General features: G+C 36.5%; 1 protein-coding gene across 1 annotated transcript; it reads right to left on the bottom strand.

Moving 5' to 3' along the window:
* Positions 1-2,868: 2,868 nt before the first annotated feature.
* On the bottom strand, positions 2,869-3,939 carry LOC104243984 (uncharacterized). The gene is made up of 2 exons (XM_009799272.1): positions 3,817-3,939; positions 2,869-3,771 (listed from the first exon to the last, which is right to left on the bottom strand). Exons 1-2 carry the CDS (start codon positions 3,937-3,939, stop codon positions 2,869-2,871), a joined length of 1,026 nt encoding a protein of 341 aa, XP_009797574.1.
* Positions 3,940-18,574: the final 14,635 nt, after the last annotated feature.

The following is an 18,574-nucleotide window of genomic DNA, read 5'->3' as shown; positions in this document are numbered from 1 at the left end:
CAAAGGACATGTAAAGCTGCCGTGAAGTGATCAAGACAAGGCCTTTGCATATACTGACTAAGAGTCAAAACAGCGAAGGAAAGGTCTGGCTTGTATGAGTGAGGTAATTAAGTTTCCCAACAAGACGACGATAAGCAATAACATCAGCTAAGGGAAATCCAGAATCAGCAGTCAATTTGGTAGAAGCATCGAGATGAGAGGAAATAACTGGCATATCAGAACAATCAAACTTATTGAGTAAGTCCATAGTAAACTTTCTTTGTGTGATAATTGGTCCCTCATTCTCTCGTAATATTTCCAAACCCAGAAAGTAATGAAGTGGCCAAGATCTTTAATCTTAAATTCAAAATGTAGAAATGCCTTGAGTTTTGTCAATTCGGTAGGATGGTTGCCTATAATGAGAATGTCATCGACATAAACTGCAATAATTGAAATGAAATCCCCTGATTTCTTAAAAAATAAAGAATAATTATTAAGAGAAAAAGAAAAGCCTTTGAAACTCAATGCCCCGAAAAGTCTAGCATACCATTGTCGAGAGGCTTGTTTAAGACCATAGAGAGACTTCTTTAGGCGACAAACATGATTAGGACTAGGAAGAGACAAACCTGCAGGAAATTTCATATAAACTTCCTCTTGTAAATCCCCATGAATAAAGGCATTACTTACATCAAATTGAGAAATATCCCAACCTTTCTTTACTGCAATAGAGAGCAAACATCTGATTGTAGTCATCTTAACAATGGGGGAGAAACTTTTGGTATAGTCAATCCCCTCTCGTTGGGTATCACTTCTGATAACCAAACGAGCTTTTAGTTGTTCAATGCTACCATCAGCTCGATGTTTGACCTTGTACACCTATTTACAAGGTAATGCTTTCTTCCCATAGGGTAAAAGAACTACATCCCAAGTTTGATTAGTTTCTAAAGCCTCTATTTCTGGATTCATGGCATGTTTCCACCCTGAATGTAGACAAGCTTGGGAATAGCTGGTAGGTTCAGTGATAGGCAAAACATGTTTAAGAATAGCTTGATTCTGAGAAGTAAGGGCAGAGAAGGAAAGGGCAGGAGGGAAAGAGGGTGTAGTGAGGCAAGAGACAGTGAAGTCAGCAACATAAATATTGTTGCAAACAAAATCTTTTAGGTAACCAGGTTGGGCTCCTTTGTTGCTTCTATCTGATCTTCTAAGTGGAACTATAGATGGTGATGAGGAAATAGGAGAAATGTCAGTATGAAATAAAGGAGGTGAAAGGGATTGGCTTTGTGTAGGAGCTGGGGTTTGGGGAAAAGTAGGTGAAGAACTGATAGGTGAAGGTATAAAAGAGGTTGTAGGTGAAGGCAAAGAAATAGTAGGATTCTCAGAAGGTGAAGGACCATATATAGGAGGGAAGAGAGATGTGGAAATAGTGTTGGAAGCAAATGGAAAGATGTGTTCATGAAAATGAACATCTCTTGACACAAAAACTGTCTTAGAATCCAAATCCAGCACTTTATATCCTTTTTGTCCACTAGGATATCCTAAAAAGACACAAGCCTTGACTCTAGGCTCAAATTTAACTCTGTTGTGTGATAAGGTAGCTGCATAACATAGACAACCAAAACATCTTAAAAAAATGATAAGAGGGTTGGTTACCATATAGTAATTCACAGGGAGTTTTGCCATGAAGAACCTTAGAAGGAAATCTGTTTATCAAGAATATAGCTGTCAATATGCACTCTCCCCAATAGATAATAGGAACCTTAGATTGAAACAATAAATCCCTTGCTATCTTCAACAAATGTTAGTGTTTCTTCTCAACAATGCCATTCTGTTGAGGGGTGGCAACACATGAAGTTTGATGCGAAATTCCTTGTATTCTAAGGAAAAGAGAAGTTGTTGTTCCCTTGCCTAACTCCAAGGCATTGTCTGATCTAATGACCTTTACTTTAACATTGAATTGCCTCTCCACCATGCTTAAAAAATGTTTCAAAATGCAAAAAACATTCCCCTTGGTGCTCAATAAAAATGTCCAAGTGCTCATACTAAAATCATCTACAATTGTGAGAAAGTACTTGTAACCATTGTAAGTAGGAACCTTGTAGGGTCTCCAAGTGTCAACATAAATGAGATCAAAGATGTTCTTAGATTCAACATGACTGACAGGAAAAGGTAATTTAGATTGCCTAGCTAAAGGACAAATATCACAAGCACAAATTGAATTGGAAAAAGGTGAAATAGAACTGATGTATTTCATTGCAGTAAAAGGCAGATGCCCCAACCTAACATACCATAATTTTACATCAGAATCTGTTCTTATTGTCAAAGAAGCTGAAACTGAAACTAAACTAGGATAACATTTTTTGAAAGTAAAGCAACATTTAAAGAAAACTAATTCATAGGTTGAGTACTAGCAGACTCCAATAGATAAAGACCTCCCTTAGCTTCACCAAAAACTTAAGGGCTCTTCATGAGAGGGCCCTGCATAATACACCCAAAAGAAGTGAATGCTAAGATACATCTGAAAACCTTACAAAGGTTATGAACAGAGAGCAGATTGTATCTGAAAGAGGGAACATGTAACACATTATATAATGTAAGACCTGGAAACAGAGTTACCTTCCCTGTGTGAGTGACTCTTACCTTAGAAGAATTAGGTAACTTGACAATCAAAGGGATAACTAAAGGTAATAAAGATAAAAATGAGGCAAGATTAAAACACATGTGTTCAAATGCTTCTGAATCTATGATCCACGAGCTGGAAGTGGAATTTTCAACTGAGTAAGTGGAATTAGAGTTAGTGAAAAATATACCAGAAGCATAGTTGGTATTGATCTCAGAAGAATTTGACTGTCCCACTTGAATCTGATTGAGAAGGTTAACCAATTGTGTGAACTAATTTGAGGATAGTTTTTGAGCAAATTGTGGTCCTTCAATGGAATTATTCTGTATTGTTTCTGATTCATCAGTTGTATTAGCAGCATTGCTTCTTATAAGCCCCTGAAACTTCTTGGATTTGGCGAATTTGAAATCAGAGGGGAAACCTACAAGCCTATAACAATTCTGAATGGTATGGTTGGTCATCTTACAATAGGAACACATCTGATTGTTCTTCTTTCCTTTGTAGTTTGGATTTCCTTTGTTGTTATCAACTTTTAGCTGGGAGTTGGATTGAGTAAATGTTGCTTGTATTCCTGCCATGAAAAGAGATCCATCTCCAGGGAATTGAGAAGGTGAATGCACCTCTCTCTGATTCTCATGCTGCATTAGCAGGGAATAAGCATGATTGACTGTTGGCAAAGGGTTGATCATGAGTATGTTACTCCTTGCTTGTGTGTAAGTCTCATTCAATCCCATAAAGAATTGAATGAGTCTTTCATCATCCTTGAATTGAATCATTTTCTGTTTTCCTCCACAGTTGCAGTTGCAAGAGCAGTGAACATTAGTGTTTAGTGTGTCAAGCTCATCCCATAAATACTTCAACTTAGTAAAATATCCTGCAATGTCATCTGAACCCTGCACTGAATCAGCTAATTCCTTTTGCAGGTGATACAACTTAGCACTATCTGGTTGTCCAAATCTGTGTTCTAGATCAGTCCAAAGATCCTTTGATGTTTTGGAGTACAGAACACTGTCAACAATGTTCTTTGTGAGTGAGTTCAATAGCCAAGATGTAACCATATCGTTACATCTATTCCAGGTTTTCAAATCTGGAGAATTAGGAGCTGGGGTAGGACAAGATCCATCAATGAAGCCCAACTTGTTTTTGGCAGAAAGAGTGATGAGGATGGATCTGCTCTACCCTGCATATCCACATCCATCAAATGGAGTATTTACAAGTACCATTCCTGGTGCATCACATGCATGAAGGAAATAAGGATGAGTTGGATCAATTACTGTTCCATTTCCTCTTGTTGGAGTTGTTATTGTAGGAACAGGAACCTCAGGAACAGATGGAGGTGACATGATAAAGTGGAATGAGAATGAAGAACAATGATTAAAGAAAAATCAAAGAAATTAGAGCTCTGATACCATGTTAGAATTCAGAGAAGATTTGGAGAATTTTCTTTACATTTTTGTGTATGTAATCACTGTACAATACTGTCTATTTATACAAGTTTGTCTAGTAAGAATAATGTAAAAGAAAATACAAATATCTATATAACTGTATGTATTTGATTTGTTCTAAATTTAACAAACTAGCTAACTTTTATTCTCTCATACGTGCCATATTTTTTACCCGTGTGAGAAGCTTCTAGAGGGAATAATTTGACACATCTTTGATGATCATTAATTGAATGGCCAGGATTTAATGCACCATGTGCACTACTTGAACGATCAGGATTTAATACCATATTTGTGCTTTTATATGTACTGAGATGAAGCCACGTGTCTGCTCCTTTAGTTTTAGATCTAGGTCTGGCCGAAATTTTGTCTTTCCCTCCTCTTCTTCAAGCTCAGAGCTTTCTCTCTTCAATTCCTTCTTCGATTCTTCCTGAGAGATAAGTGAAAGTGACAATTGATTTCCAACAGGAGCACCCTGAATATTTTAAGTTTTTGAATTCGTCTCTATGTATATGGCATTGTGACTTTAAAAAGAAACAAGTCAAGTATCATGTTGCGATATATGTCACAAGAATTCGAGCCAGCTAGGTAATTACCAAGTTTATGTAAACTTAAAAAAAGAGAACCTAAAAAAACAAAAACCTCCGTAGGTTCATGCATATAATGTGTGTGTGTCTGATTTCTTAGATCAATTAAAATAGAACGTGCCATTTGTTGTCAAGCACTCACGGTCGTATATATTTTGTCAGAATTTCCATGCCCAAAGGAGGAGTATTCATTTTTGTTTGTAGATGAACAAGCTGAGTAGTTATGGTCAGTACCCGTGAATTTCCTATATAAGATGCTTCTGTCTTTTAATAAGAAAGAGAATTGAAGGAGAAGGACAACATAATAAATGATCTTCTGGTAAAATTTCTTAAGTCCGTGTCATCTGTAATTTTCTATTTTTACTTCGTGAGGTGCTGACATTTTGTAATTGAAAAATTAAACTTCCTTATAAATGAGGTTTATCTTTTGTGTTTTAATGCATATAAAAGAGTTTAACTCCTATATATTGACATTTGACAATGTAGAAGTTCTTTAAGCTATTAGCAGTGGCGTAGCCACCCTGTGCCAAGGGTGGTCAAGCACACACTATTTGTCGAAAAATTTACTGTATGTGTAAGTAAAATACTACTTTATATGGCTATATATTATATTTTACATAGTTGAGTGAGGCAATCTAGCGGTTCAGGGTGTTCAAAGTGGCGTTTTGTTCCTAGGTTCAAAGTTCTGCCCATTTTGTTTGTCAAAACTAAACGGAAATCACCATGTGTGGTCTATTTGATTCTTTTCTAATATAAAAAAATTTCTAATAAAATAACTCTTAAAACTTAAATTTGTGTAGAAATAAACAACTAATCCTAAAAGTCATTTTTTTAACTAAAAGTTATTTCTTAAATAAATTTTATAATTTAAAAGTCAAGTTCTACAAAAATTTCTGCAACAAAATCTCTTTACAAACTACAAATCTTCTCGACTCTCTCTTTCCTTTGATATGCTTATTTTTCTGAGTAAATTTTTTAATGTTGTCTTTTTGTTATTTTAATTTTGACTTATAAGTATAGCTCTGCAAAAAAAAATAAAAAATTATTGTTTAGCTAAATGTTGCATAGTTTAATCTAAAAATCTTTGTATACTATTCATCGACAAAAAAAATTATTGTCTTGTTTAAAGTTTGAACACCTTTGACGGAATTTCTGACCACGCCACTGACTATTAGTCGTTTCAAATATAGTTAATATTCATAATAAGTGAAATAATTAGTCTTTTGAAAGTTAAGACAAGTAACTTTCTATAACAAAATAAGTCATATTGATAAGTTCAAATTTTTTGTTACAATGTTAGTAGATATAAATTAAATCCAAAAATTATAGACATAAAAGTATGGGAATGCACGTGTGTGGTCTCTGAATGTATTCAGGTTTCTTTGTTTTCATACATGCATGTTAAAGAGTTGTGTCTATTTACTTCTTTTCCGAAAGTCACTGTGTCACTTAACACGCCAATAGACTTTTTCCCCATTTTCTTTGTATAATATAATCTATTTATGCAAATGATGTTAGATATTTTAATGGATATTGTAGCTTTGGATACTTCTAGCTCTGAATTTGATAATGATTATAAGCTGCCAGAAATTCGAGTTATAGAAAATACTATTACAGAATCAGGGTAACCATCAACGACAGAGATGGTGAGTCACAAGGGAACAACAATTAGACATTGCTGTGAACAAACTCATCTTTTATGGTATAAAAAGACAAGAAACTAAGATTCTCCCTTCTAGCTGACTCACATGCTATCATAAAATACATACATTTTGGATACCATTTAATCATAAGCAAGCGTCTCACATGTATATAATATAATTTGCAAATATAAGATAAGGAAATTACATGAAGTCACTCGTATATTATTGTCCAGGGAGCTCATGACTAATGACTTAAACAATGCGTGATGTTAGAGAAGCATAAATAACTTTTCAGACACGAGATAACAATAACGTGAGATTGACCGATCAAGCAGCATATATACAATAATGGTGACATGCGTTGGTTGTGTGTGAACAAAGTCTCACATGAAAAGTAGAAAGGAAAAAGATTCTATTTATACGAAGTTAGATAATCTTAATGGTGTAAGACGTTTTGAGGAAAACTGTGCGGGCTTGGCCAAGAGCGGACAATATCACACCATATTAAAAGTATTTTTGGACCGTTTTAGCCTAACAAATAGTATCAGCGTCAATGGTTTGGCGAGACGAGTATGGAGATGACGAAATAAGATGGCGTAGGGTCCGGCTTAGTGCCTTTAGTTGCCCACCTACGGGCCGGTTCACTACTTTTACCCATAGCTTCAAAGACTCACGGATCATGTGGGTGGCACACAATTAATATCTAAATTAGCCCATAAACGGTGATGGGTCATGTAGAACTTAGTTCAAGGGGGAGATTGTTGGAAGTGTATGAACAAAGTCCCACATAGAAAGTAGAAAAGAAAAATAAGCTACTTATAAGGATTTGAATACAGTTAATGATGTGAGGTCTTTTGTGAAAATCTTGTGAATTTTACCCAAAGCAGACAATATTAGAAGTATTTTTGGGCCATTTTTTAGCCTAGAACATGTACATACACCCTGGCCCCATTCGACTATTCTTGAATTATCTCAAAAGGGTTCACGTAATGTAATGTAGTTCAAGTTCGGTAAATCGAAAATTTAGATTGTCGAAATTCAAAAATAGCCAGATTTAAGGGTGATCATTTAAAAATAGTCACAATTTTAAAAGTATCAAAATTTAGCAACTTTTTTATGTAAAGATAAATTTGAACGAAAACACTGTTCAAAATTCGGAAAATACTCCAACATAATATACAAGAATTCCAGTATAATATACTGGACTTCCAGCATATTATACTGGAGTTCCAGTATAATATACCGGTCCAGCATAATATGCTGGAAGTTTATACACAGGTGCACCGATCTCCAGTATATTATGCTGGTAAACTTTTCGTATTGTAGCAAATAGTGACTATTTTTCAAAACGCTGGTTATTTTTGAATGACCAATCCGAAAATTGACTAGCCCGTACTATTTTTGCCTTTTAAATTAAATTGTCAAATCCTCCTCCTTAAAGAAAGAAAAAAAAAATAACTAAACAAGTGAAGTTTGTTAAAAGTACAAGTATTAGATAGTCCAATTTCAAAGTGATGAGAAGAAATCATTGTGCTCGCCTTTGCTTCTTCTTTCCACTTCAATGTGTAGAACGTGACGATTTAAGCTTTCTAAATTTGGATTTAATAACAACAAATCTGTAGCTCAAAGTTTAAGTCAAGATCTAACTATTTAATAGCAGCAAAGAAAGTGGGTCAGAGAGTAGGTGTGTATAAAGGAAACCGATAAACCGCATCAATCCGATAATTCGAGTTAAACCGAGAAAAAAAATTCGACTATGATTTGGTGTTGGAAAAAACTCCGATCATAATTGATTTGGTTTGGTTTTAACTAAAGAAAGCCAAACCGAAACCAACTCAACCCAACATTACATATATAGAAATTTTAGATATATTTAATATATAAATATACTTATTGTGATGTAATTTATAAATATTTCTTAAAAGATTTCATAATTTTATCTTTTGAGGTATTATTTCAAGGTTGGACTTAGAACTTTTGAATGTTCTTATTTAATTTATTAAGTTTTGTAGCCATAAACATTAGTAAATTAAATAGTGCTAACAAAAGCCCAAACCAAAATTAAGTCAATACTAATACTAACAAAAGACATTCAATTCAATACTACGAACGGGAATGTATTGAATATCTATTTTTTTTTTGCAATAATTTAGATAAAAATGCATAACCTATTTTTATTTTTTCTTTAGCGTTTAATCATGTAATTAATATTTCTTTATTTGTCTACTTATTTTAGCATGACTTAGCACTTTAATATGACTTTTTAATTAGTAATATTTATATTACATAATTTTATTGTCTTTATTGTTGAATATTTTAGGATAATTACATGACATATCTCATATTTTGTATTATTTTCTTGGAAAATACTTTATATAGTTGTATCTTACTAGGACTAAAAAAATATTTTGAGCACATTTTATATGTTTTGTTCTACAAAGATTTTACCGGAAAAAAAAATCCGAGAAAATCCGAGAAAAATCGAGAGTGAAAAACCCGAATTTTATTAGTTTGATTTGATCTTTAGATTTAATAACCCGACACAATTGGTTTGGTTTAGTAATTATATAATCCGAACTAACCCGGCTTATGTACACCCCAGCATAGAGTGGATGAGAAAGGGGAATGACTTAATAATAATGTAAATAATGACATTTAAACGGTGCTATTAAGTATAACTTGGAGATAAAGAAAGTTGGTAGTGATAAGCTTGACGAGAATAGTGTTTGGTAAATCTAGCCTACAACTTGTACTTTGAATCTTGTTTCCCATTATGAAGCTTCCTCAATATCTCAAAGTCATTAAATATTGTTTAGTATAGTAATACTCCTATTATTTTTGGACAGTTTGGTTAGACAACTACTTGATAGCTTGACGATAACTGTTCCTACTCTTTTCTAAGTCGTAGGTATTAAGTTCAAACATCACTTCATTGTTCACTAAACACATTTGGTGACAGACTTTTTTTTCTCTCTCCTTTTAATTCTGTCACACAGTTGTACTGAGTTTTTCGAAATACTACTTTTTCAAAATTTTCAAAATATTTTTTTTCCCACTCACAAAATTATAATATTTTTTCTAGTAAAATACATGTCCAAACATAATTTCAAATTCAAATATCATTTTTTAACTTTACTCCAAATACTATTTTTTCCAAAAATTATAATTTTTTTTTCCAAACGCCTACTTAATACCGCCAATTTTGGGACATTTCACTTAGACGAGACAAGACCCAAAAAGTCTTTTCTGTGTCAATCAGCCGGTAATCGTGCACTCTATGGGCCCGTTCGACTCCCGGCCCATGTTGTTATTTATAGGCCCAAATCGATTTGACAATTGGGCCTTTGGGCCTTTGCTTTGCTTAGTTTAGCTTAGTTCCGTGAGGGGAGAAATTCAAAAATAGCCAGATTTATAAGTGTCATTAAAAAATAGCCACAGTTTCAAAAGTAATCGAAATTTAGCTACTTTTTATGTAAAGATAAATCTGAAGGAAAACACTGTTCAAAATCCGGAAAAATACTCCAGTATATTATACTGGAACTTCTCGCGTGTTGGAGTTCAAGCATAATATACTAGAAGTTCATACACAGGTGCACCGATCTCCAGTATATTATGCAGTAACTTTCTGTGTTGCAGCAAAATAATGGCTATTTTTTAATGACTTTACAAATGCTGGCTATTTTTGAATGGTCAATCCGAAAACTGGTTAGCTCGTGCTATTTTTTTTTTTACTTCAGTGAGATATTGAAACGTGGCAGGTAGGAATTTAAGTAAGTCGGTTAGTCAATTTTTTAGGGCGTCTCCCGCTCGACATTTTCTATATAAGCACTGTAGTCTCATTTCAATGAAAATATCTTTCCCGCTCACACGAATTTCTCTCTGGAATGTTCTTTCGGAGATTCAGATCTGAAACTTTATCCTGTAATCGTAGCTTCTAGTAGATAAAATCTTTGTGAATTCTGAAATTTAATTATAAGTAAAACATGAATTCACACAAATCAAATTCGTTCAAATCTAGTTTAGAAATTAGAATCACGATTTCGTATGAATCGCTGCATTATTTTTCTTGTGATATGGAGGATACTTCACGATCTACAACCGTTCTTTTTCATCCTTACAATCTCGACGAATTCGAGATCCCAGGGACGGGACTAGTGAACTCAGACTCGCTGCTTAATGGATCAGACTATGGTGTTTGGAGAAGGCTTGTACTCTTAGCTTTGACCGTGAAGAACAAGGTGGGCTTCGTCGATAGCAACTTCCCTATGCCGAGTGCCTAATCTCCATTGCTCGGAGCTTGGAACAGGTACGACGCTATGGTCATGTCATGGATATTAAATTCTAATATGCAGGGCAATGAAACAGTGACGGAAATGGAAAAGAAAAAGAAAAAGGAAAAGAAAAGAGAATACAAGATAAAACTGGGCAAAAAGTAAAGAGGCTTTTCATTCATAACCTTAAAGAGTATAATTACAACCTATATAGAGTATAAACTCATGAGAATGACCTAAGAATTGCAGCTAGATAATATGCTAAATCTGCCATCTCAGTACAGCTTTGGGCAGGACCTAATTGGGGACAAAGGGAATTAAAGGGTCAATGTGTAATATAGGAAACTTCTAATTTAAAAGGTAAGGGACTGAAATAAACATTTCTAAAACTTAGAAATCCTAACTAATTGATCGTTATATCTCAGCTGAGCATGCAATGTACAACTTCCGCAGGCTTCTCTGTTTCACTCTGTATCAGATCCCCTTTGTCAAAATCTTCCTTATCCTCAAGGAAGGAAGGAAATCGAACCCTGAGGGAGTGGTAATCTTCCCAGGTGGCCTGCTAAGGAGAAAGTTGATCCCATTGTATCAGAACTTGCGTGACTGTCTTGTTCCTTTTTTGGACCATACGTCGATCAAGGATTTTAAGAGGATTTGTATAGTAGGGGCTAGCTATGTCAAGGACAGGAGGATGGGATATATTGGTAGGTAAGTTGTGACACAATTTGATTTGGGAGACATAAAAGGTGGGATGGAGAAGTAGTTGTGGTGGAAGAGACAATTTGTATGCTACAGAACCAATTTTCTGTAAGACTTGGTATGGTCCATAGTATTTAGCTGAGAGCTTTGAGAAGTGGGAACCTGACAATGTCACTTGTCTATAGGGTTGAATTTTGAGATAGACCCAGTCTCCCACTTTGAATTGTCTATCTGAGTGATGCTTGTTAGCCTGAATAGTCATTCTCTGTTGTGCTCGTTAGAGGTGATGTTTGAGGAGCTGTAATTTGAATTCTCTAGTGAGGAGGCTTCTATCCACTTCTTCAATAGATGAGTCACCTGCTACATAGGGTAAATGGAGGGGGGGTAGGCTGGCCATACAAAGCCTCATATGGTGTAGTTTGAATGGAGGAGTAAAAGGAAGTGTTATACCACCATTCAGTAGAAGGAAGGTAGGAGCACCAGTCAGATTGTGAATCAGAACAGAAACATCTGAGATATGTTTCAAGGTATTGATTGATGACCTCTGTTTGGCCATCAGTTTGGGGATGGTATGTTGTAGATGTGATAAGTGTCACCCCATGCATAGAGAACAGTTCCTGCCAAACTTTACTAGTAAATATGGGGTCCCTGTCACTCATTATGTCTTTAGGCATGCCATGAAGTTTGTGAATATGTTCCATGAAGAGTTTGGCCACATCTGATGCTGAATAAGGGTGAGAGAGACTCAGGAAATGAGCAGATTTAGTGAGTCTATCAACTACTACTAGGATCAAAGTTTTGCCTTTTGATTTATGTAGTCCCTCAATGAAGTCCATGCTGATGCTACTCCAGGCTGTGACTGGCAATTTCAAAAGCTGTAGGAGTCCTGGGTAGGGGGACCTATCATACTTATGCCTTTGACAAATGTCACAACCATTGACATAAGTATGAATATCTTCTCTCAAACCCTTCCAGTAAAATACTGATGCTACCCTCCTGTAAGTTTGTTCAATCCCAGAGTGTCCTCCCATGGGAGAGTCATGCCACAACTGCAAAATGTTTTTCTTCAAGGTAGGGTCTGGACCAATCACCAACTTGTCATGCCTCCTAAGTTGCTCATGGATGAAGGTGTAGCCTTGTACCTCTGTACATCCCTTCAAGGACTGAATTAAAGTAGCCAAGTTTGGGTCTAAGTTCCAACTCTGGGTGATCAAGCTAAGCAAGTTAGTTTGAACAGAAGATAAGGTAAGGGCAGCTAGCTCAGCTGCAGACAATCTAGATAAGGCATTAACCACCTTGTTTTCCTTACCCTTCTTGTATTCAATGATGAAATCATATTGCATCAGCTGTGCTATCCATTTCAATTGTGATCCTGTATGCAATTTCTGTTCAAGGAGGAACTTTAAAGCCTTTTGGTCAGTCTTCACTGTAAAAGGCCTGCCAGTCAGGTATTGAGCCCATTTGATTACAGCCATAACCAATGCCAAGAGCTCTTTGTCATACACTGGCAGCGAAGGTGAGAGACCCTTACTCAAGTAAGCTATTGGTTGACCCTTTTGCATCAAAACTGCACCAATACCATTGCTGCAAATATCAGGTTCCACTACAAAAGGTGTAGAAAAATCAGGTAATACTAGCACTGGTGCATAAGTGAGAGCTCCTTTTAGATTTTCAAAGGCTGAAGTAGCCTAGGGAGACCACTTAAAGTTGTCCTTCTTGAGTAAATCAGTGAGTGGTTTGCTAATAACTCCATAACCCCTGATGAACCTTCTATAGTACCCAGTTAGGCCTAAAAAAACCTTAGCTGTTTGATGTTAGTAGGTTTAGGCCATCCTTGTATTGCCTCAACTTTCTTGGGGTCAGTTGTCACTCCTTCAACAAAAATATAATGTCCCAAGTACTCAATCCTGGTTGCTGCAAACACACACTTACTCTCTTTGCAAAAAGCTGATGTTGCACCAATAACTCAAAGGTAAGTCTAAGGTGGTGTTCATACTCATCTAATGTTTTGCTAAATACTAGAATATCATCAAAGAATACTAAGATAAACTTTCTTAAATATTCCTAAAAAATATGGTTCATGAGTCCTTGAAAACTAGAGGGAGTATTAGTCAATCCAAAGGACATGACTAAGTATTCATAGTGCCCTGAGTGTGTCTTAAAAGTTGTCTTGTGCACATAAGAAGGTGCCATTCTGATTTGGTGATAGCCTGCCCTGAGATCTATCTTTGAATAAATTTCTGACCCTCCAAGTTCATCCAATAACTCCTCAATGATAGGTATGGGAAATTTATCCTTTATAGTAACCTTGTTTAAAGCCCTATAATCTACACACAACCTCCATGAAACCATCATTTTTCCCAACTAAGACCACATGTGAGGCATAAAAGCTAGAGCTATACTGGATGACCCTTGGGCCATCATCTCTTTTACCATGTCTTCTATAACATAATTTTGTATTGGGGAGTATCTATAGGGCCTATAATTGACAGGAGCACTGCCTTCAACCAAGGAAATGTGATGGTCAAACACCCCTCTTAAAGGAGGCAAGTGTTTAGGCTCTTGGAAGAGTAGGCTATATTCAGTGAGTAAGGTATGGATAGGGGCAGCAATTTCTTCTTGTTGCTGAGAGTTTGCGGTTGGGGATATGGGAACAGAACAGACCTTGATCATGAAGATCTGGGCAGTATCAACAGAGATATTATGCAAAGCCTTTGTATCAACAGTTTTAAATGAAGGATAAATGCCCTGCGAAGTGACAACCTTCCCATGATAGAGAAAGTGCATGAAAAGCTTCTCAAAGTTGACCTTAATGTCTCCTAACTTGCGCAACCATTGAATTCCCAACACAACATCACAACTGCCTATAGGGAGAACCATCTTGGAAAAGGACCCATTGCATGAGCCATTTGAAGCCTTTACTTCCCTTAACAAACTGAATGATCCTGCCATCAGCTATAGATACATCCTGAGGGTGTATTTGGTTGATTGTACAACCTATTCTCTTGGCAGCTTTCTCATTGATGAAATTGTGGGTGGAACCACAATCAATGAGAACATTGATATGATTTTGTTCAGAGAAACCTTGTATTCTGAGGGTTCTATATCCTTTAGTGCCATTCAAGGCTTGTAGAGAAATCTCACAATTCTCAACAGGGTCTACTACTTTCTAAGGTTCCTCAGTACCCTCCAATTCTACCTCTGTCTCCTCACTATCTTTCAGCTCTTCAGGACTTATTTCCATGTAGTATAGATGCCTTTTTGCCTTGCACTTATGCCCTGGTGTGAACTTGTCATCACAGAAAAAGCATAGACCCTGGGCCCTTTTCTCATCCATCTCAGCTGGAGTCAGTCTTCTCTTCCTGAAACCATCTAAGTTGGCAGTGACAGGTGGTCTGTAAGTAGGGCAACAACCTTTGTCCACCCAATGGAGACTTGTCTTTGAGGTGTCCTTACAACAGAGTGTTGATGCACTGCAGATGCTGCCTTGATTGCCTTATGCAATAAAGCTAGCCTCATGCAGCCTAGCCAGGTAGTAATCTTGCTGTAAGCTGGTAGGATTCCCAATTCTCACAGCATTGCTGATTTCAGGTTTGAGGTTGTTCAGGAATATACTAACAGCATGTTCAACTAACATATTCATCCTAGTCATGACGCTGTTAAAAGCCATTTGGTAATCCTTCACACTCCCAGTATGCTTGATGTTCATAACCTTAGTCATAGGATCAGAGTATTCAGCTCCAAAACTATCACACAAAGCCCACAAATATTCATCCCAAGTAGGGAGTGGCATCTTTTGTCCCCTACTCCTCATATAACCTAAGTGCCATTGTAGAGCATCCTCTTCAAAATGCATAGAAACTAGCTTCATTTTCTGCTGTATAGTAAGGTCTTCATCAGAAAAAACTTCTCTACTTTGTACAGCCATGTCCTGAAATCCTCACTATTGAACTTGGGAAATTCAACTTTGTGGTACTTGGTAAAAGGGATGTTGGGTAATGTCACATTGTGGGTGTTTGAGTTGTGGAATTGGTTGGTGGTGGTAACAGTCTGATAACGGTAGAGAGTGGATACATATGGGGTCTAGTGATATAAGAGTGGTGGCATATGTATGTTTGGATTATAATATGCAGAGGGAAATTGGTTGGGTTGATTATAAGTCTGGTTGTATAGAGGTGGTGGTAATAGTAGTGAGCCTTGAGGTTGTGGAGTTGGATAATACCTCCCCTGATGATTAGGGAAGTGAGGTGCTAATGGAACAGTTGGTCTAGGGAAGGGGTTTTAGAAGGTTTGTAACCCCATAGCTGGGGAAGGAGAAAACTGTATCTGAGAGGTTATGGGATGCTAAATGTGCAGATGAGGGTTAGGGTTTATGGAGACTGGAGGAGCTGAGGTTGTTAGGTTGGGGGGTCGAGTGAGCTTGAGTGCTAAGAGGGGCTGAGCTAGTAGCAAGGGGATTCACAGCCATTGCAGATGTACTAGCTCCATGGAAACTAGGGGAAGCCAAATCACCAAAACCAAAGGGTTATCATTCGGAGAGTAGATCTCACCTCCACTTTGAGTTATAGATTTGTCACGTTCTGGCCTCTTTCCTTCATGAATAACTCCGTTGAGCACTTCTCTAAGCTCACTCAAAGCTTCCTCCTGATTCCTGTTACTCTGCTCTTGGTTTGCTTCCAACAGATCTTGTCTAGCTGTGAAGCTTGACATATCAAGTGAAATTTTCTTGAGCACCTCTGTCACACCTCCTTTTTCACCCGCACCGCCGCAAAGGGACGCGGAAGAGAATTTTCTCCAATTAAAAGACAATCGAAATGGGATTTATTTATTTATTTTGGAGTCGCCACTTAGGAGATTTATGGTGTCCCAAGTCACCGGTTGAATCCCGAATCGAGCAAAAAGATTGACTCTGTATTACAATCCGCGAACCAGAAATCCGAGTAAGGAATTCTGTTAACCCGGGAGAAGGTGTTAGACATTCCCGAGTTCCGTGGTTCTAGCACGGTCGCTCAACTGTCATATTCGGCTTATTTATCTGATTTTAATACATGTTGAACCTGTGTGCAAATTTTAATTCCTAAACCACTCTTATTATTATTATTTTTATAGAGAATTGCAACGTTGTGAAAATGTATCTCGAACCACGTCACAATCAATGCACCCGTGGTCGTCGACACACTTCGACTTCGTTGAGATTTGGATTTGGGTCACATCAATGTACACCCGTGTTTAAGAAAGTAAATTATTAAAAGACTCACCTAAAGCGAATAACACATTAGATTTTTTTCTTTTTTTGAGAAGGCCGTGAAATCTTGCTAAAATGGCTCATCCGAAGTCTAATTAATTATTAACCACTTATTGAGAGCCCCACAGTTTGCGTTTTATTTAGCGAGGCTCGTCTTTTTCTTTTTAAAAGGGCAATCCTAAAGTGTCTACATTTTTGCTATTTGAGTTTGTCTCTAAAAAATTCCTAATTGGTTAATATTATAAAAATCGAGCTTCAAGTTCAGATCCCAAACAAAAGGGAGCGCCTCTCAATTTGGAACCGCTACCTAACTTAAAACTCACAACGGGCCGTTTGACTACTAACGAGCTAATTGCCAAGAAGGCCCAGACCGCATATTGTACGCTTTTGGACAAAAGTCCCAAATTTTCTGATTGTGTTTACCAAATAGCATTAGAGTTCAACATCATACATTTATTCAAATTAAACACTTCATTCATGGCCACTTATCAAACAACCACTTCGTTAAATGGTGAGTCGATGATGATATTAATTATTAATCTACACTCTTAAACCTACATTGAAATAAGGAATTCAACAGGACGGGAGAATTGACATTAATAGCTAATCCGTTGGTATTAACTAACACAATATGAAAATTTGCCTAAAATACGTGTTTATCTTAAAATCAAACTGGACCGGGCCATAACAAGCTTAAACAGTCCAAAGATCCAACGGACTACGTACAGAGGCCTACTGATATTCTTTGTTATACTATCATTATCAGCTAAACCAAACTAAATTGCTAAACACATGGAAATACATCTAATTATTCTAACAGTATACTATTTAACAGTCCATATTAGTTCGAGTACGTTCCAATTCACAACAAGTAAGTATGATTGGAATGAGCCTACACAAATACAAACTACCTATCATTCGTCCTATTGCTACATCTTGAACACAGATACTACGAAGCAGGCAAACATGCACTTCTCAATTCGTTTCAACTTCAGCTTCAAATTCAGCTTACATCAACACATGGTTTTAGAAGTGTGTACCTGGAAATGTTTACAATGGGAGAAAAGGAGGATCAGCAGCAGCGAAACAACAACAACAATATAACAGAATAGCTCAGTGACAGCTTTTAAAACCAACAATGGCGTCCCAAGAATATTCAATGAAACAACACCTATACAAAACAATGCAGCTCGGGAAATAACAGCTCAAGAAAACCACTTAAAACTTCACTGAAACCCCAGAAATATTCAGCAATTAGGACAGAACCAGAATGTATTCAGAAATGCAAAAGATGCAAGAAAACAGTCCTGATTTTCAACCCTCAAAACAGAACACTATCAAACAAACTCTCAGTTTTCTTCAACACTCAAAACTCAGCCCCACAGTTAAAGCTGATTTTTTTTTTCAGTTTCAAAAATGGGATCAATTTTTTTCCGAAAAATCCTCCTCCTCAAACTTTCAGCCCCAACACCCTTTTATACAAGTCTGCTCCCCTCCCAACATACTGCCCGACCCTTTTTCTTATTCAAATTAGAATTTTCCACTAAAAATCTGATTTTTTCACTTTAAATCCCACTAAGGAAGCTTTTCCTTATTATCAGCCCCCATTCCCTTTTGTTCCCCATTAGTGTATTAATTAATACCCCACTAACAAAGCACTAACACTAAAATATAAACCTAACTGTTTCATTCCTAAATCAACCCTGAAAACCCCTTAATATTACTGACTTCCTAAATGCAACTATTCCAATATATTAAAACTTTTGGTTCTAAAATCTGCTTAACTATCAATTAACTAAACTAATTTGATTAACAGCTATAACCAATTCAGCTAGTACTTTAAGGCAGAAAATACATTAAATATAAAGGTTTCAGTGATTCAGAACAATGCTCATATTCAAACAGAATCTAAATTAATCGGATAACTAACAATTGAAAACTATAAACAACAGAATGCCAAATGATTCAGACTATACAAACAGCCTAATCAACGATGCTTAATTAGTCGATTACATATTACAATTGACACTGAACAAATCAGCAACAAAGCAATAGGCAATCAGTGTTATTGACAGAATCATGGACTAACGG

The sequence above is a fragment of the Nicotiana sylvestris genome, chromosome 1 (genome assembly GCF_000393655.2).
Source record: "Nicotiana sylvestris chromosome 1, ASM39365v2, whole genome shotgun sequence".
Lineage (NCBI taxonomy): Eukaryota > Viridiplantae > Streptophyta > Magnoliopsida > Solanales > Solanaceae > Nicotiana > Nicotiana sylvestris.
This window is presented reverse-complemented; position numbering and strand designations above follow the sequence as displayed.

Excerpts from the sequence above, each read along its gene's own strand:
- LOC104243984 (XM_009799272.1), bottom strand. The coding sequence starts at position 3,939 with ATGTCACCTCCATCTGTTCCTGAGGTTCCTGTTCCTACAATAACAACT. Across the intron at positions 3,772-3,816 it reads CATGTGATGCACCAGGAATG|AGCAGATCCATCCTCATCAC; the intron begins GTACTTGTAAAT and ends TATGCAGGGTAG.